We start from the raw sequence: 20,426 nt of genomic DNA, 5'->3' as shown, positions 1-20,426 counted from the left end.
CTGTCAGTAAACGAGATAACACAAGTAATCTAGGATTTAAAGACAGGCGCAAAACCCTAAAGACTTCATTTTGGTGCTTGTCAAGTCCAGTTTGCATTTTGTGAGACCAGAATCAGAGCTGCGTGTCGACTAGTCTTCCTTTAAAGTTAAAGTCTAGAGTCTTTGCCAGAAAAGTGTGACAGGTTATGTATTTCTTTGGATTGTGTTAAGCGCTTTGAGACCCTCACGAGTGAGTAGCCACACTTTACAAACCCCTGATTGACTGATTGATTTACAGACCAGAAATGCTCTGGGTTTGCAGATCTTCAATGTAAGTTTTTTTCTACAAGATCTTCTTGAATACATTCTTCTCAAGAACAGCAAAATAAATGGCAATGGCTTCCCCTCTTTAAAAATACAGTTGAAATGGCTCTTAGGAAGACAAAGGGCTTGAAAAAGGTTTGAAAATAAAGGTTCCTTGAGAAAAGATCAATGGATTGCTTTTCACTTAGACGTACAGTAGAAAACCTGAGCTGTGAAACCTCTGAGGCGCGTTGAGTTAACAAGGACCCAAAAGACAAGGCCTCACACGTGTTCACTGCCCTTCAAGTGATAAGTTACTTTTAACGCTGTTTCTTAGCAAGTCCCCTTCTCTTGACGAGTACTCCTCTTCCAAAAACATATCCATCATGCTTATGTTTGTTCTCCCTGACAAAGTGACTCTTTGTCCATCATCCCAGCTCCAGCTACCTTTTCTAAGTAATACGTGTTTGTTCTACAGCAGTTTCTCAAGGGCTTATATTTACCTTGAACCACTATTTAGAAAACACAGGTTGCATACAATACCAAAGACTAAAGGGGTGCTCTGGTTAATCTTTTTCCAGGGTGTAAGAAAGGGGTGAAACAGGCAAAACCCACATAACTTTTAAAAAAGGCATTTAGTTCCACATGGCATTCAACTTATTTTTTTAATAAAAAATTGTTTCATACTAAAAAATAGAAGAACAAATGTACAAATACTTCACATTTTAGCATACAACAAAATAACTCTCAAAATAATTCATTCCCAGATGTAAAACAATATGTTCACATTAGGGTGGAGAGGATGAGCATATACATCTCAAATAACAGTCCTTACATTTCTGTTGTCCTGCATTCCCAATAGTGTACGACTCTTTCAGCCACAATCCAGTTTACACACTTTCTCATCCACAGCATTGTTTGTTTTCATGGGCCATTGAAGACATTACTATGTGGGTGATATGCTTTACATAAGGGTAAACACCAGAGAAGTGCCAGAGGAATATTGGGTCCTTGATGTCAACAAGCAAAGCAGGAAAGGTTCATTTGACATGGGGAACATTCATATGAAGGGCCCCAGATGTCTACAGTCTTGCCCATTTTCGGTTACCTCTTGGTTGTTCTTAAAAAAACTGACAGTATCATGATGCTATATGTTTACCCACAAAGGTAACTCAAAATGTCATTTAATAAATGACTCGATTTCATAGCAGAAGAAAGGGAGTAAGGCTTGAGAAAAGGGTTTAGAACTACAGTCTCAATTCCTAACACATGCTAGCAGCGGTGTTGATCGAGTCAGCAGGAGGTACAACATTGGCAGCTCTATTTATAGTGTGTTGGGTCTGATGGACACCTATGATGGGATTGCATATATCCTTCTCCAATCATTTTAATGAGTGATACTGGTGAAAGTGCACCACTGTTTCTCATTGATTTATCGCTTCATTAAGGTGGCAAGGCTGACCTGTTAGATATTGTGCACCTTCTGGTGTCTAGGAATTACGACAAATTTAATTTTAGTACAGAGCTAATGCTATTGGGGGAACTGCACTGAAATCATCTTTAGGTTCTCAGGCTTGAAAATGACTGTCTATTCTTGTCATCCCAACAATTGCCACATGGTGGAAACTGGACTTAAAGAATACACATTCATAGTATGGAAATTTCATGTGGTTACTTGGCTTTGGTCACATAATTCTCTAATCTTGTGGTCTGAGTACAGCAGGTGGAGCGAAGGGCTTGGGCTGAGCACACCTACAGGTACTTGCATATGGAGAAGGACCTTTTAGCTTCACAACTACTCCTGCCAAGACCAAAAGAAAGAGGTCGATGTCAGTCTAATCTACATATTTTAGGCATACCAATAACCCCGCCTGGATAGCACTTTTTGAACCTTGAAACAACCCCCGGATCTAGTAGGTGAATTCCATCCAGCTGAATCCCAAGGGTGATCCTGCAAGAGAAAAAATGTAATGAGTCTTTAAAAAAAACACATTAACAGACAGCACTAGCATCATGATTACAGGTATGAAAATTACTGTTATCTCAGCGTCAGATACTACCATGTGGTACCTTGAGATCAGCTCACACCACAAAAAAAGGCACACATGCACACCCTTTTTCGTTACATCAGGATTCTGTGAGCATGAAGCTCTCATTCAAAAGCAGTGGTAGGGATAAAAGTTGCCAGGAACAAAAGAAGTTTATAGGAACCTTTGACAAAGAATTCAAAACCAATACGAATACACTTCTAGGTTGCATTTCCAATAAAGTATTAGCCAATCTCTGTCATTACGGAAGTAAGGCACCCTTATGAAACGATTCACCCCAACCTTGCTACAAAATTAGTAACAGAATGACTAAATGTCTTGGGCATATAGGAACCACTACGTAATAGCCACGAGGGAATTGGGAATAAAGAAGAAGATTTGGAGCATGAAAGGAAATTGATTGACTTGATTAGCCCGACACTCCTAATTTGCTGGCTATATGTATTTATGGTTGTTGTATAATACTCAATTGCTTGGTCCCAGGTTCTGAGTAAACAAAAGGCACCCAAATAAAGCAATACAATCTCAGGAGTCAATTAGAGTAAGGTAAGAAAGGAGTAAAAAGTTGTACAGCCAGACCCACATTATTCCAGAATTTAGTAAATGCACATAAATATTGATGTTGCCTGAACAGGAACTAACAAGCACCAACCAGAAACAGCTCAACCAAATGATTATTACTAATCATTCAAAGGAAACTAATAGACATTAACAAAGCTTCCACAGAAACTCACCAGGAGCCTGATGCAATCTGAGTGAGAATACATTAGTTCACTAGTTGCACAGTTATGCACAGGTAGACTAGGTCTACAGCAGGCCACTTTTCTCCTTTCAGAAAGTTCTCCGATAACAAAACAAATACTTCGCAATGATAATTCTCTAAATTTCAAACAGTTTTCTTTCCTGGGCATGCCTTCTTAATATGCAACTTTTCTGCTGAAAGCCCTCTTTATAATAAAATATTGCAGGTGTGCTGCTTGTCAACTAACTGCAACAATGGGAAGAATAGGCTACCCACATGACAAAAGACCCTTGATTCGGACACTCCAACACTTTATCCCCCCAAAATAAATAAGAAAAATACATCAAAAGTCCTACCGCAGCACTACAATGCACATCATGTAAATGTACAATATACACATGCAACAAACATGAAAATACCCAAGCATGATCACTTTGTATTATTACAACCTGTTCTGATGGAGGAAGTAAAATATATAAATAAGCTACTTCATATAGTACATCACCAGTAAAACGCATAACCATTATATTGCCTGATATTACACCATCACAGGTAAGTTACATTAAATAGGTTAATGTCAAAGGTTAGTTAATTAAAATTCGGGTACCAGTACTAAATTAAGACAAAAAAGGACTGGGGTGTCTAACCCTGAGACAATATGAAATGTCAAGTAATGTAGTGGAGGTAATGTAGTGACAGGAGATGTAGTGAGGTAGTGAATGCACAACCCCTCCTACCTGAAGACGGCGAACAGCTTTCTTATATACTCACATCATCAGTGGACCCACATACAGAGAAAATTCATACGCATGTAAAAAAAATGGCAAACTAAATCCTCCAGAGCAACCTCTCAGCCATAAATAAATGGAAAACAAACAATAAACCAAAAATCATCTCACTTAAAAAAAATAACTTTGCAAAAAACAATTAAGAGTGCTTTGAGATTCTAATATATTCCTCCAGCCCATAGCGCTAAATTAGATCTGACATTTACAGAGAAATTCACAAAATTTGTCAAATTGTAATCTTAGAAATTGATGAAATCAGGATTGCCATATCAGTCTTCCTCACTACCGTATCAATGGAAACGCTTACACAATCATTTGACAAACTAAATCATCTAGCTACATAGGAGACCACAAACACACAATTGCAGGAGATTTTCGGAAGCATTAGCGCCAATTCATATATACCTCCCTATCCCTAGGAGAAGGAACGACCAGTGATCCTGCTACTAACATGCAAATACAATTCACAGCTGGAAACAACTTGCAAGTGAGGCACCAATCAGAAATTGACTGATACTGTGAACGAGCTAACATCTATGTAGCTGATAATACACTCTGTATGCTAGGTAAGGGATAAACATGCCTAGTCTTTGTCCACAAATTCTCGGATGTAATTGAAACTGTGTAGCATCAGACCCTACAGATCTTCAAGTCTCGATCTGGCAGTGAAGGAATCATTCTCAAATGGTTCACACTGTTTCTCCAAGAGTACACACAAATGATGTAGATAAAAAAAATCTAATTCCCCTCTACTCCTCGCACCACATGGGGCCCGAAGGCTCAATCCTCTCGACATATACATTGAGTAAGAAGTAAAGAATGCAGGAGTACGATGGCACACTGATGAAACCCTGCTTTATCTCCAGAGGGTAGAGGAACAATATATAACCCTCCTTACACTTGTTATTTCTATATTATCTTAAAACGAACAAGACAGAAAAAATATCCGGGACAGTGTGCAATATAAGGTTTTTAATTGGCGGCACTTTATTGGGATTTTGTTATGTGGTATTTGTATATGGTTTCTTCTTATTCTATTTTCCATTATGATTTAATGCTTTAATGAAATGTGGTTTATTGGCTGTATGAACTCTTCCAATAAAAATATTAATAAAAAAGACAGAATTTCTACATAATCATCATCTATACCCTCTCCCACATTCAGCACTGGATTATGATTCTTACACATCCTCAGTCTATATAATCACTACTGTGAAATTGCTAGGATTTGTTCTGGTTAACGAGCAATAACTTGACTTCACCTCAAGAAACTGGCAAATGGCACCGAATTGCAACTTATCCTCAAGGAAATTGAACAGCTAATTCTTGTTGGGCACTGGCCACTCTCCGAATATAACATAACACCATCCTCATGAGAGTCCTTCTAAAAAACAAACTTGAAATCACAGAGGACTTGGTGCCAAAATTGGTCTCGAAAGCCTGCCACTAAAACCTGGTCGTGTTTTCTGATTAATGCTTGCTTTATATTAATTAATGGTTTTGCTCAGCTACAAAAGCTTCCCAAGTGAATCTTTTTAAAAACATACCCGACTGACAACTGTAAAAGTTCAGGAGGGGGTTTCTGAAGAAAAACAATTTCCATATGGAATATTCCAAAACCGCAGAGGCAAATAATCTTGAGTCAATTATTTTAAGGCCCTGTCACAAGGCATGAAGTCTGTTGCTGAACTGCATTAAGCCTCTTTCTTCCTGTTATGATGGACAGAGGTCAGGACAGTGTTCTTAAAAACACAAATCATGCATAGCACTATTTGTTAGAATGTCAATCACAGATTCATAATGATCGAACATCGAGCTCTCCCTGGTTTGCCCACACACAACTAACACCAGCCCATCTTTCCAACACTACTCTCTCCTTGCTGCCTTGGATACACATCTTCATCCCTTTTTTTGGAACACATATGAGCTAACTATCATGCACACCTGGCTCTTCCTGGCTCTTCTCCTTTCTTTCAACCAACTTCATGCTGATACCCCATGGAGTACTTAAGGCTAAATGGCTGGGTCTACCTAGCCTACACTGGGCCCTGGTTCGTATCGCTCTTACACTAATGTCCTATTGACCTGCTACTCTTCCCCATCGTGTATTGAGGGAAAGAACCATCAGCTAGCTTTAGCCTCTTTGCATATGGTTGCTTCACTTCACTTCATTGCCTCCGCCTCCTACATTCCCTTTAGAATGCTTATGAATTAACTGCTTGCATTGGCCCATCCTGATGGCTTACATCACATCCTACAATGTCTAAGTATGATGGCTTAACTGTTTGATCTTTGCCCTTTCAAGTATCCCCTGGCTTGCTTTCATACTCTGTACTGCACTATGTCTACTCGACTGCCTCAGTGATCAACTGTGATATTCTACAAGGTCTGGTCACTTTAACCCTTAAAGGATTCAGTTTAGGGTATCCATGTCAGGACACATTACAGTGGATAGTCTTCCCTATGTCACCCACTCTTTGAAGACCTCTGAGGTGCAAAGGGAATCTCTACACAGTGTAATTTGCCCCAACCTGGAGGCCCACTGTTGCATCCTCCTTCTTTTCTGCAGAATTCTCCCTCATATTCCCCTGCTCTCTTCTCTCTACAAGCCCTCCAACACCCTGAGATTTTCCCTGAAATCTCACTCCTGTGTGTAATTTTTGCCCCTATTCTACACCAGATCCTGTACAAAATTCTATAAGTCCTCTATGTACACCACACAGGGATGATCTGGTCCTAAGCCACCCTCTGTGCGCCGATTCTGTATTACAACTAGAAAGTACAAATTTCGATTCACTTGATTTGTGACTGTGCTGAATCCGTTTTATAGCTGTAAAATATCCCTGCAGATAGCATTTTACTCTGGTGATAATCTATTGTGACTTATATCATTGTTCGGTGTATCAATGCTCTCATCAGCCTGTTTCACACCAGTACACACTGAAAAACATAAATGAAATAAAGCTGGACTTGAACATTCAAAGTGAGTGTGTTTCAGTATCAAACCATGAGATCTTCTATAAAGAAGCATGAAATAACACAGGTTTATCACTTCAGATGCCTGTACCCACGTGCTTCCTGGCTCACTCACCAGTTGGGCTGGACGTTGTGAGGTTGTCCAAAGACAGAGTTCTATTTTTCGGGTTCCAGGGGACAGACATTCGATCATTCCATAGATTTCATCAGGTTTAGGACTAGTGGAGCACACCTAGAGTAAAGACGTAGACACCACTGCATCAGGTATGCACATGAATTACCGTGAATTAGAGGGGACCCACAGTGAAGGGTTCAACTTTGACTGCAGAAACTAGGTTTGGGTGCATTGGCTGCAAAAACTTTAGGGAATTGTATAAAAGTGAGGATTGTGAAAAGGGTTCACAAGATGGGTGATCTAGGGGAGCTGTCGGAAGACAAGAGTAATGCTGATAGGGGATGAGAACCATAGAAAAATTCTGCATGTGCTCAATGTTGGAGAACTGCACAGATTGATGAGGTAATGGCTGTGAGGGAGCTCTCGGGATCAATGCAGGGGGGAAATGCTAGGGAGATGTGGTGACTGGAATAGGTGAGCTGGTTGTGGTTAAATTTCAGCTAACAGTGATAGGGTGCCCATACACAGTACAGTCATTCTCTACTCACCTCGTCACAATCACATCACAGTTCAGGCCTCGGTTAAAGCCTTGAGGGTTTCCCTTCACTCCAACCTGAACAATGATAAGAGATAATATGAGCATTAATTAATCTGTAGCCGTTAACATCTGGAAAACATGAGGGAGGCAGAAGCCATGATCGACGTGGGCAGTAGCTAGAGTTAGATAATTGAAACCCTGGTAGAAGCCCTCTTAGCATCACAACACATTTAAATATAGTGGAACCAAACCTGCAGGATTCGGGAGGTGGTTTTAGTTTTACACCTGTGAGTGGGGACCGCGGTTACATTATGAAGGAGGTGGAAACCACTTCTAAACTCAGTGAAATGAAAGCCCCTCAAACACTCCTTTCCTAACTCCATCTCAGTCAAGATGACAGTGCCATGGTTACCAGACAGTGCTCTTTCCCCATGGTTCAGCCAATGGCCTGCATGGCCAGTCCTGATAATACACTGCAGCCGATTGGTCTTCACCCAGATTATTTCATCCGCCCGTTCATACCTGAAGAGAGTGTTGCGGGGATTCTGCTCATGCACAGAACTATGCACAGGAAACCAGGACCACAGTGAATTGTGGTGTACCAAAAAACTCACCTCAGTACCCAGAACCCCTATCCGACTAGCATCCGTGGCTCATTCGTTCTCCGTACTACAGCAAAGCTACCAATGATTAGACAACCCAGAACAAGTGACTTAGGGTACTCTCAGGAATGATGGGGATCAAGAACACTTTTGTTTTTATTCTCATACAAGTCCACAGCGCGAGTAATCAGAGACACGAAAAAGTTTCAAATGTTTATTTTTAACTACGTGCTCGAAGATGCAGTATTTTGGCTAACATAAACAGGCAAATGATTAGAAATAAAACAATCAGCATTGTTACAATTCCATAAAACACAAAGGGAGAAATCATGTTACGATGATAGTGGAAACAGGTCTTATAGCACCTTGTGTACCACCCTCCCCTGGCTAGAAGCCAGTTTTATAATAATAGAAGGTCTCTAGGTTTAAATGGGGAACCCCATACCTCCAAGATCAGCTTAGGTGAATCACATCACAGGATCAGTAATGCTCTCTGTAGATGGAAAGGTTTTCTCCAAGTGCCAACATCATGCATGCAACGCAATATTAAAGGCACCCGAGTTTCAGATATTTGCAGCTGTGTGCGTGTTGGGTCTAGAGCGTGGGCCGATCAACCTGAATCAACAGCATATATTGTTATTATGACCTTGAAGACTTGAATTGAATTGAATTGATTTTTGTATAGCGCGATTGCTGCCCAATGGGCGTCCAAGCGCTGAGCATGAAGACAGAACTGGGTAATGCGAAGAGGGTTTAGAGCTCGGTGGACCTGGCAAACAGGAAGGTCTTCAACTGTTTGCGGAAGGAGAGTAGGTTCGAGTTAGTCCGGAGTTGTAAAGGAAGTGAGTTCCACAACTTCGAGGTGTTTAGGGAGAACATCCTTCCTCCGGTCCTAGCTCTCCTTACTTTGGGTACCATGGCCAGGAAGGCCTCCGTAGATCGAAGGTTTCTTTTTGGAAGGTAATGGGTGACTAAATTGTCATTAATTGCTGGTCCTGTCTTCCAAAAAGCCCGGTGGGCAATGCATAATGCCTTGAATGCCACTCTCTGCCTCACTGGCAGCCAGTGCAGGCTATTTAATGCGGGTCTCGCGGACTGAGTTCGTTGAATCTGTAGCAGGGTCCGGGCAGCACAGTTCTGTACCACCTGTAGCTTTCGTAAGGTCATCTCGGGGGCTCCCACGTATAAGGCGTTGTTCGAATCTAGCCGGGACTGAATCAGGCCCTGTACTGCCACTTGTTTGGCTTCCATTGGCAGAAGAGGTAGAACTTTCCTCAATGTTCTAAGTAGGCCAAAACAAGTGGCGGATAGCTTAGTGGCCTGAGTGGAGAAAGAGAGACTTTTGTCGAGCCATACTCCTAGGCTCTTTACACTTTCCTTAGGGGTAGGAGGGGTGCCCAGGCACGGAGGCCATAGGGAGATGAAGGATACTGGTGAAGCTGGGCCCAGGAGCATGAGCTCGGTTTTATCTCCATTAAGTTTTAGTGAGGAGCAGGTCATCCACTCCTTGACATCCTCTATACATTTCATCAGGCCTTCCGAAGTTTGTCTGGTACCCTCTTGAGCCAGCGATACCACTAGCTGGGTATCGTCAGCATATGATATGATTTTGATACCGTATGGTTCGACGACCCCAGCCAGTGGTTTCATGTATATGTTGTACAGCGCAGGGCTTAAAGAAGAGCCCTGCGGCACCCCACAGCTTAGTGATTTTCTGGCTGATATTGTTTCCCCGTCAAAGATCTGAAAAGACCTGTTGGTAAGGAAGGAGTCAAACCACCTTAAAGCATCGCCCGTTACTCCGATATTGCGTAGACGGTTCAGCAAGGTGGCATAGCTGACCGTATCAAAGGCTGCACTTAGGTCAAGGAGGATCACTGCCACTGATCCTCCCCGATCTAGTATCCTTCGTGTTTCTTCGGTAACCGCTAGCAAGGCGGTTTCAGTACCATGCTTGGCTCTGAATCCTGTCTGGGTTGGGTCCAAAAGCAGGTTGTTTTCAAGAAATTGGACTAGCTGGATGTTTATATACTTCTCCAGGACCTTACTTACCCAGGGGAGTAATGAAATAGGGCGGTAACTGGAGTGGTCTTCTGGGTTGAGATTAGGTTTTTTTTAACAGTGCCCGTACCATGGCTCTCTTCCATCCAATGGGTACTGTACAGGAGGAGATGGAGGAGTTAAGTAGATCCAGAATCACGGGCAGGGTGGCTTGGCTTGCCTGGAGCAATATCTCCGGTGGAGCTGGGTCACGGGGAGAGCCAGATTTGACTTGGCGTGCCAATTGATGAAGGGTGTCAAGATCTAATGGGGGGGAAGAGTTCCAGATTTGGCTGGCCTGGCAGGGTGGGGTGTCTCGAAAATGTTTGATTGGGTGCTCCTGGATTAGTGGCTGCTATCAGGAAGGAGGAGTAGATCTGGGTGACTTTGTTGTGAAAAAAGTCCGCTAGTTCATTACATTGTTCTTGTGTTTTAATCAAGGGAGGAGCCGTGTTCACTTTGGTGCATTTTTTTACTAAGTGAAAAATATCCTTGGGTTTAGATTTTGCTTCCATAATTTTGTCTGCAAAGTAGGTGGCCTGGGCCGCCCTAACCCCGTCTCTATAGGCCTTAATTGCCTCTTTGTATTGGGACTTCTTTTCAGGTAGGAAGTCTAGTCGCCACGCTCTCTCTCGTTTCCTGCAGAGGCGTTTTTGATCTCTTAAAGTGTCTGAGAACCAGGGTGCTGATTTGTGCAGCCTCTTTGGTATAGATCTCCGAAGAGGAAGAATTGTATCCAGTGAGTCTCTGATCCATCCCTCATAGTTCTTGTTAGCTAAGTTGGGGTCAGTACAGGAGGGTGGGCGGGTGGAATCTAGGTTAGTTAACCAAGACTCTATAGGTAGTTTTGTCCAATTTCTCTTTGTTATGGTTTGGGGAGTGGGCAGGGGGGTCTTGCCGGTGAGCCAGGTAAGTGGGACTAAAAAATGGTCCGACCATGGGAGGCGAGTGGGTTGCCCCACCACCAGCATCGGTGCAATTGCTAAAAATCGGGTCGAGGAGGTTACCCTTTTCATGGGTAGGGGCTGTGACCAGCTGAGTTAACTGTAGGGCTACTAGATCATCTGTTAGTTCCCTAGCAGTATGATCTGTGGGGGAATTGAAATGGAAATTAAGATCTCCTAGGACCGTGTAATTGGCGGAGGTCAGGATTCGATTGGCTATGATGTCTGGAAGAGATCTATGGAACAACTTAGCCGGATCTGGGGGGCGATATATCAGAGTGCCGGAGAAGGAACTGTTCGCAGTGAAATCTATGCTGAATGCTAGGCTCTCGCACTCAGGAATAGTTTCAGTTGTAGTGCGACAGCCATACTGGTCTTTTAGTATGATAGCCAGGCCTCCACCTCTCCCCTTTGTCCGGTCTAGTCTGTAGATTTGAAAAACGGAGGGTAAAGCTGAGACTATGTCTGGCTCCGATTGAGACGTAAGCCATGTCTCAGTCAGGAAGATGGCATCCGGATTGCGCTCCTCTAGTAGCAGGGCAATTTGTGTGCTGTGCCTCGGTAGAGACCGGCAATTCAGCATATACATATAATATTCCTGCGTCGTGGTTGGCGGCGTAGTATTGTGGAAGGGATGTTTACATCCTGGGCAGCGAGAGGGGAGTTCAGCTGGTGGATAGGAATGTGTGCAGTGTGCAGTGGTTGCATTTCCTAAGTTGTGGATGGCCGCCGAGCTGTACGTCCTGAAATGGGTGGTGTGGAGGGCAGGGGTAGGGGCCCCTGGTCCCGTCTGGTCGCGGACGGGCGCAGACGGGCTTGCATATGGCGCGGCTTCGGCGCACCGCCGGCGCGCCCGCTGCGCCCGTCCGCTGCGCTTCCGGAAGCAGCACATTCTTATATATCTGAGGGGGGGGGTGTGGCCTGTGTAAGTGGGCGGTGCCCGGGGGGTCACGGCGGTTGTCCTGCAACCTGCTTCAGCGCCTGACTCGGCTGCGCGGGGAGGCAATCACCAAGGGGAGCAGGCGGTAAGATAGGTTTTAAAACACAGATTATCACAGTAACAATTTTTAAAAATTAGTCTTTTAAAAAAAGATTCTTGCTCTCGGCTTCCGCCTCAAGAGCTCTGTCTCCTACTTCTGCACACAGTGTACAGACTAAGGTCGCGGTGTAAGTCTAGGGAATGTAAAAAAACAGACCGTTCTCATGTGAAGAAAAGCAAGCAGTTTAACTTACAATAACAGATACACGTAGTGTCATGTGCAAAAGTGGCCAAGTGGCAAAATGGTGTTTAAACTTCTAATACGCTTATGCTAACATAGCAATGTGTGCAAGCAGAACCCTGTTCTTCAATACACCCTCCCCTGATTGGACCATGAACAAAAGGGAAGCAATTTAGGAATGCAGAGTTCAAGTTCGAGTCAGACAGAACCAAGTTCATATTTTGCCAAATCGGATAATTGGAAGTGATAAGTTCGAAGTTGTGAGGTAAAAATAAAACATACCACAAACGGACGATACAACGCCCATCATTGAAGAGGGAGGGAAAAAAATCAAACGCTTTGAAGATGGACATGAACCAATTCAATCCATCAGCGTGTAGGCACAATATGTTGCAACAGCTTCCAAGAGGAAGTCATTATTATCGTCAGTAAAGGATTCAGCTATCCAATTTAATAAAGTAAATGAACATACATGTTCTTCAATAGCCGGAGCCTCTAGCACCATCAGAGGACAACTTGCGTGTTCTTCGAGGTAACTTCGTGCCAGGAAGTCATGTGCTGTTGCAAATATATACCAATTCCCTAGAACTCCATGCGCAGCCGCGCAGGCCATAATCCCAATACCAGAACAGTCCAACTCATGAGCCACTAAGGGACACATCAATCGATCATAAACCATGGGCTACACTCAAAGTGGCCAGAGGTAGTGTTCCTTAGTATTCAAGCACCCGGTTGCGAAACTGGAACAGCTGGGGTAGGCTGTCTTGTGACACAGATTGTGCAGCCATTTCAGAGATAGCCCCCTATAGCGAATTGATCCATAAAGGACTTTGAATACAGTAATTTAGTGTGTGTGAGTCTAACTTTCGAAGTGGACCCAGCAGTCATTTTGAAATAAAGGGCTTCAGGATTGGATCGACTAAAATCAGTAAAATATGTACATTTTTTCAATATTGTTTTCTGACTACCTTCAATGGGAGCTGGGCAGTGTTCCCATTGTGTATAATTAACCACATTTCTAAATGTATTCGTTTTATGCAGGAAATGACTGCCATGGTGCTGGTAACAAAACAACTCTGCATAATTCGTTGAGTCTAAGTACAAATCTTATCATAAGCAGCATAATATTTCAAATAAGAAAAAAGAACCTCAACGGCTTGGACATCCCAATCATCAGAACGTATGTTTTGTTTCACAACATCCCCCATAGAAACACGAAGTACATTGGGGACATTAATCACCTCTTTAGGGCAGTGAATTTGAAATTTCACAGCATCCCATACAATCCCATCTAACACAGGCCAGGCAGTAATATTGACAAAAGTCTGGTCCCTCTTCATGATGTGTGATGAGGAGTGGGGTGCCAAAGTTCCATCAATTAATCTAATTGTAGATCTTTCTGTAAGATAATGTCCGTTGCCAAGACGAAAAAAACACAACCACAAATCCAATCGACATGAACAAAAAAATAGAGATGAGCACCAACCAAATATAAGTCCAAGGGGGAATGTCTTTTAAACCAAAAAGCAAAAATAGAAATTTTCGATGGAGCACTCAATGTTTTAGAGTTAGTGTCAAATGAAAAACGTGACTGGTCAACTGCACTTGCCTGCACACCAGGTAACGACACATCTGTGGGATAGGTATACTCAGTATCTTCATGAGGATCACCAGCCGGTAGATTCAACAATGGTTTAGTAACTATATGCATCTCGATGGCAATGTAAGGCCTGTTCGTATTTTCCGAGGCCAAAACAGAATTTCTCAGCATTGCTGGACAAGAGACCGCTGGAGTCATACTAAGAAGAATCGGCCACTCGTTGTAGTTTGACATTGTCAATGGAGATGTACCTGTTATCCTTGCGACCAGGAAGTGGAGGTAAAATGACTGTTCTTGTACCCAGCACGCCAAGCACTGGAACAGGTGCACAATAAGAGGGGCCAAACTCCTTCTTGTTTTCCCACCTTCTCACGGACCAGGTCACCGACTCGAGGTAGCCAGCCAACTACCGGAATCTGAAGTGCAGCATCAGTTGTGGAGGGCAAATGTTCCTTTGCAAGACTGTCTCAAGCCTCTTGTAGGTTCTGTAATATAGCAGAATGATCATCTACATCAAAGTGTGCGGCCGCCGCCACCATGTCTAGACCATCATGGTCTGGGACAAACATTTTTATGCTAAAGAGCATCTTGTATGGGGTCCGCCCACCCAGAGACCTTCTAGGGAAGATTATAAAGTGCACGTTGTACACTATACAAATGGGCCAACCAGTTTCTGCCAGTACATAAAACCCTAGCTGTCAAGGATTGCTTTAGGTCACGGTTCATTCGCTCCACAACAGAATTGCCCTCAGGCCGGTATGGAGACGAAAATTTGACTTGGACCCCCCAAAGACCTCATGGCTTCTTTGTACACCTTAGATGCGAATGCCGGACCCTGGTCCGAATGGAGGGTGTCACATGCAAAAACTCCCACAAAGACATGCAAATCCCTGATGACAGTTCGAGCATCAGCGCTGCGTTGTGACCAAACCCATAGAAAGCGTGTGCACTAATCCACTGCAACTAAAATGAATTTATACGCAGGATCAGAGGAGAAAGTACCGCAGTGATCTAAATAAACACACCCAAGCGGTTTATTAGATATGCACAACTGTGTTTGAGGTGGACGCGCAGCAGTCGAAGGCTTAACCTGCTGGCAAATGTCACAAGTAAGGACATAATCACAAGTCTTTTTATACAATCCGCGCCACCAAAACGTTGCTGCAAGATAGTGACAGTCGCTGAAACTCCTGCATGATCCGAGGCCATGTCCTCGTGAGCGGCTGTTATCAAGGAAAGCCTGCGGTCCGCATTTGGAATCAATCTGTCACCAACGTCGTTAATTCTCACATAGGGAACTTTATCAGGACTTAAATGATAAGAGTATTTAGAAGGGAAAACTTTAGGGTAATTATCTCCATTCTCAGTTGCAGCAATAGCTGCCAAGATGTCATCATCAATCTTACTTTTGAATCTTTTAACTGCTGCTACCAGCTATGTCGCCACTGCTGTTTTCGCTGCTTCATCAGCTAAACTGTTACCAACAGGGTGTACTCCTCCTTGCTGGTGACCAAGAGTATGAATTACATTCATGAGAGGCAGTCGTTCTTTAAGTTCTGCAACTCGAACCCAAAGCATTTTATGTTTGATCGTGCTACCTTTTGGAATCAGAATATTCATTCTGAGTCCAAAAGAATAAATTTTCATTAAAAGACTGTACACAGTGGTAAGAGTCACTTACAATAAGAGTAGTCACACGGGGATCAGCAAACTCTAGTGCAAGCACCAAAGCATGTAGCTCTGCCAACTGGGCGGTACAGTCCCCTAATGTCTGCGTATGCATGACATCGGACCTGAATTCGCCATTCACCATGGTACCCACCACTATTGTGCAGGCCGCTGAATAAGCATGTTTAGATTCCATCGCCGGTTGCTCCGAACCGTCAGTGTAAATGATACAATTGTTATCCTCAAGCGGGCGCATGGACAGAGGAGCAGGATGAACAAATTCATACTGCAAGTACTCCTGTGTTTGCAGTGAGGAATCAAAGATAAACGTGACATCTGGAGACGTCAAGGAAGTGGCCCATTATATCTAACGTGGATGCAAAGCTTTAAAATTCGGTACACTGGCTCTTGTCACTGCCTCAAGTGCAGGATACGGTGTGACAACCAACATGTATTTCCCCATGCGACAGCACTCTCTCTTTTAGAATCGCCATCTGCACAGCAGTCAATACTTTCTAGACAGAAGAAAAATGCATTTCAGCCGAAGTGTACAAGTGTGACTTATAAGCAATAGGGACTGTGTCTCCCTCATTGAATGTCAAGTACGTGAAACACACTGCGCCTGGCACAATTCTTATTACCAGGTTTGTGTGGTTGTCATGTGTCAGTAAGTATTTAGATTCAAGAAGATCAGACTGCAAAGATTGCAGTATAGCTGAATGTTCTGGAAGCCAGCAAGATTTGGTAAAATTAGGTTGTATCAAGGCATATAGCGGCTTGATACGCTGGGCATAATCTGGAATGTAAGTACGCCCGAAATTAAAAAACTCAGCAAAGATTTTTTCAGAGTTGTTGGAGCGCGCAAACATGCGCATTTCTCCAGGAAGTGAGGTGCTAAACCTCATCCTTCGTTGTTGAGCTCATAGCCCAAAAACAACACTGTGTACTCTGCAATGTGTGATTTCGCAAAGTTAAATTTGTAACCGAAGTCCGCAAATATGACAATGATGGGGTCAACGTGACACAGATGTGGCCATAATTAGTCATCTGTGAGATAAATATCATCAACATACGAGTATGCATCATGGTCAATGCTCTCTAACAGAGAGACAACAGGTGCGGCAAAGACGCTCGGGCTGTTTTTATAGCCCATGGCCAATGTCTTAAACTGTTTTTGTTTGCCGCCAGAAGTAAAGGCTGTCCATTAACTACTAATGGAGGACAGGTTATGACTATAAAAGCCATTGGAAATGTCAAGTGTGGTCTTAAACCTTTTTCTCACGAGACTATCAACCACGGCAGAACTGTGGGTATTCTGCACTGCGCACGTCCGACAATGAGAATCAAGAACACTCTTTCATTTTGATTCTCATACAAGTCCACAACATGAGTAATCAGAGACACGAAAAAGTTTAAAATGTTTATTTTTAACTACATGCTCTAAGATGCAGTATTTTGGCTAACATAAGCAGGCAAATGATTAGAAATAAAACAATCAGCATTGTTACAGTTCCATAAATCACAAAGGGAGAAATCCTGTTATAATGATAGTGGAAACAGGTCTTATAGCGCCTTGTGTACTACCCTCCCCTGGCTAGAAGCTAGTTTTATAATAATAAAAGGTCTCTAGGTTTGAATGGGGAACCCCATACCTCCAAGATCAGCTTAGGTGAATCACATCACAGGATCAGCAACTCTCTCTGTAGATGGAAAGGTTTTCTCCAAGTTCCAGCATCATGCATGCAATGCAATATTAAAGGCACCCGAGTTTCAGATATTTGCAGCTGTGTGCGTGTTGTGCCTAGAGCGTGGGCCGATCAACCTGAATCAACAGCATACATTGTTATGATGACCTTGAAGACTTCTGCACACAGTGTACAGACTAAGGTCGCGGTGCACGTCTAGGGATGTAAAAAACAGACCGTTCTCATGCGACGTAAAGCAAGCAGTTTAACTTACAATAACAGATACACGTAGTGTCGTGTGCAAAAGCGGCCAAGAGGCAAAATGGTGTTTAAACTTCTAATACGCTCATGCTAACATAGCAATGTGTGCAATCAGAACCCTGTTCTTCACTACAAGAGGAAAGCAATAGCTTTAGGACAGTATAGCGACTCCCGATACATTTAGAAGGATGGAGAAGCATGAATGTAAGCGTGCACAGACGGAAAACACGGGGACCACAAAGTATTCCAGAGGGAACCTTTATTAAAGAATTATATTATTCAGGTAGAGCTTCAAATGTGCACTGCAACCATCTAATGAATCTATTACCAATTCCCACCAACACGATAATCAGTTTGGAACATGAAGCACTCATGCCGGCAATCTTAACACTTTTTTGGTGTGTGAGTTTTGTTTTCCAATCGGGACCTTAGTCACTTGGATCAATTCCTCATCCAATGCTACACTACAAAACATTTTCTACTGTTCACAGTTATTGATGACCTGAAGATGGAAAAATGGCACATAATGACTCCGCATATTGACTATATGCTAACTTTATAAAATGGTCAATGGGCTTTGTGTTTTGCCCTGCCTGTGAGGCAAAGCAAGTGCCATAGGACAATAATAAAATAGGAAAACGTTGCTGGACCTCTGCAGTACTACGCTGAAAATTTGCTGTACTTTCTCTACTTGCTAACTCTAGGGAAGCTCTTTGCATGACCTTCATGAAACAGGTCACCATCAAAAAAAACAATCCGTCACTGATCATGCCACAGCTTTAATATCATTTCCATAAGCTAGATCAAGAGTGACTTTAAGACTGATGCTTACCTGCAAAAAATACAGTTCCTCATCCTAGGATCTTCAGCAGTAGTTAAACACTGAATATCTCTCTTGATCTGCAGGATCCCAGAACACGTTTCCAAAGGGAAACTTTTTTCCCAAAACAATCTTTTGTGTCTATCTACAGGCAACATTAAATAAATATTTGTTCAAAAAAATAGACCCAACTGAAATGAGGACATAAATAATAGCATTAATTCCTTTTTTTTTTTAAAGTAAAAAAGAGATGTGCGGGAATGGAGTCAGATATGAAAAGCTCAAAATAAACAAAGCTAATAATGGAAACACTGCCCCATAATGGACTGCATAACCTTTCCTGAGAAGCAAAGGATTAAGCTAACTTAATGGTTTACGCTGTTACTCGTCGTATATAGACTCTTTCCCATTATCAACTTTCGGATATCTGTTCAACCTAGTGATGGATATTGAAACGGCTTCTATAGCTGTGACTGCAGACATTTGCATGATGGTGCTGTTTACCCATACGTGGCTCTTACACAGCATGTCCACGTCCCTGCACTTGTACGCCCAGGTGGTGTGAATCATCTGAAAGATGTGTTTACTGGCGTATTGAAAAACCTGCTTCGACTCGAGAGGCGAGCACAAGTTTTCAATCTTAGGCTAAAAGTTTGCGATGCTTTGCAGTAAGAAGGTTGTAATAAGACATCTGTATGTTTTAAGAAAGCAGTTAAACCCAATCAGTTACTTTGGTATAGTTTCGCATAAATCTCTTTGCAGATTTGCTCCGCTTTTATGTTGACATGCTTTATGTAAGCCCTCATCTAGGTCTCCATTCTCTGCTGCTAAGTTTGTTTTTATCCGTATAGCGCCAGGAGGCTCCTTACGGAGTGACAGTTTGCGCTTTATAAATATCACATTTCATTTGGCGCTTAGAAGCAATGCACTTTGCAGATTTCAGAGTACACATACATTAAAGATCAATAACACTTTTGTACAAGAATGTTTCTGGTTTGTTCCATTCTGCACTGTTGGAGCCCGCAATGTGCTTTGCATCATACCCGGAAAAGATGGTGACAGCGGGCTGCAGACAGGTAGGCGGAAGGGTATCCCACTGAGAGGCTGGTAACATGTCCCACCTTTCTAAAGATAAAACCAGAGGAAGAAGACCAGGAATGGGCTTGAACGATGTTCCAGCAGCTCGTCCCAGTATTCCACAGATATAGATGCAATAAACGGACCAAGAGCACAACCGTTTCAGATTCGAGGCAGAAAAAATCCACTAACTTGGAGATTGCGTTAAGCCTCTATGATGAAGACAGGCCTCTGCTGGCCCTGTGAATTCAGATTCCCTCTCCCTTTTTCCTGACATGAAAGTAGTCGGATTAATGTGCCCTTTGAAATAAGATGGGAGAGGGATCCCTCTCCCTTTTTCCTCAAATGGAAGTAGTGGGATTAATGTCAGAGGGCCTTTTCTGACCCGACCGCTCCTAAAAGGAGAAGACTCCTGCAGACATTCTTTGAATGCTGGCTGGGGAAAATGCTGCCTGTGTGAAAAGGACCATGGCTGCTGTAACATTTTCACAATAGAGAGACGTGTGGATTAGTTGTTATTTGGGTCCAAAGGCACTAATGATGGGAAAGCCTTCGCCCACTGTTGGCCCTGGCCCGCTCTGCAGTTTCACCCCCAAACTTTTTGCCTTCGCCCCTCCTGTTTCCTGAAATCGTATTTGTTAGTTTTAGGACTCTATTCACTTCAACACTGCAAGTCAGTGCTTAAGTGCTTATGCTCTCTCCTTTCAACAAGGTAAAACTGGTTTACACCCAACTGGCACATTTAATGTATTTGTAAGTACCTAGTAAAGGGGTACTACATGTACTCAGGGCAAGTAAATTAAATGCTACGGGTGTGCCTGCAGCACTCATTTGCCACCCACTAAAGTAGCACTTTTAAACATGTCTCAGGCATACCATTGCAGCCTGTGTGCAATATTAAACTGCAAAAACTGCCATTTCAACCTGGCAAAATAAACCTTATATGGCGTGGAGCTATGGAGACACAAAAATCTCAAAACTCTAGAACTGGTGGAAAATTGATTTTTGAGGCAGGTGTTC

At 42.9% G+C, this 20,426-nt stretch overlaps 1 protein-coding gene across 1 annotated transcript in view; it reads right to left on the bottom strand.

Annotated features, from left to right (window-relative positions):
* Positions 1–1,005: 1,005 nt before the first annotated feature.
* Positions 1,006–20,426, bottom strand: part of METTL3 (methyltransferase 3, N6-adenosine-methyltransferase complex catalytic subunit) — a 232,550-nt gene continuing 213,129 nt past the window's right edge. Inside the window, 6 exon segments of the mRNA XM_085646255.1 lie at positions 1,006–2,233; positions 6,952–6,986; positions 6,988–7,068; positions 7,496–7,564; positions 7,902–7,919; positions 7,921–8,011. Of these exon segments, the coding sequence (XP_085502381.1) occupies positions 2,113–2,233; positions 6,952–6,986; positions 6,988–7,068; positions 7,496–7,564; positions 7,902–7,919; positions 7,921–8,011 (415 nt within the window). The 3' untranslated portion in view covers positions 1,006–2,112.

The sequence above is a fragment of the Triturus cristatus genome, chromosome 1_1 (genome assembly GCF_964204655.1).
Source record: "Triturus cristatus chromosome 1_1, aTriCri1.1, whole genome shotgun sequence".
NCBI classification, from domain to species: Eukaryota; Metazoa; Chordata; class Amphibia; order Caudata; family Salamandridae; genus Triturus; species Triturus cristatus.
Note: the sequence above shows the minus strand (reverse complement) of the source record. Positions and strands in the feature narration are given on the sequence as shown.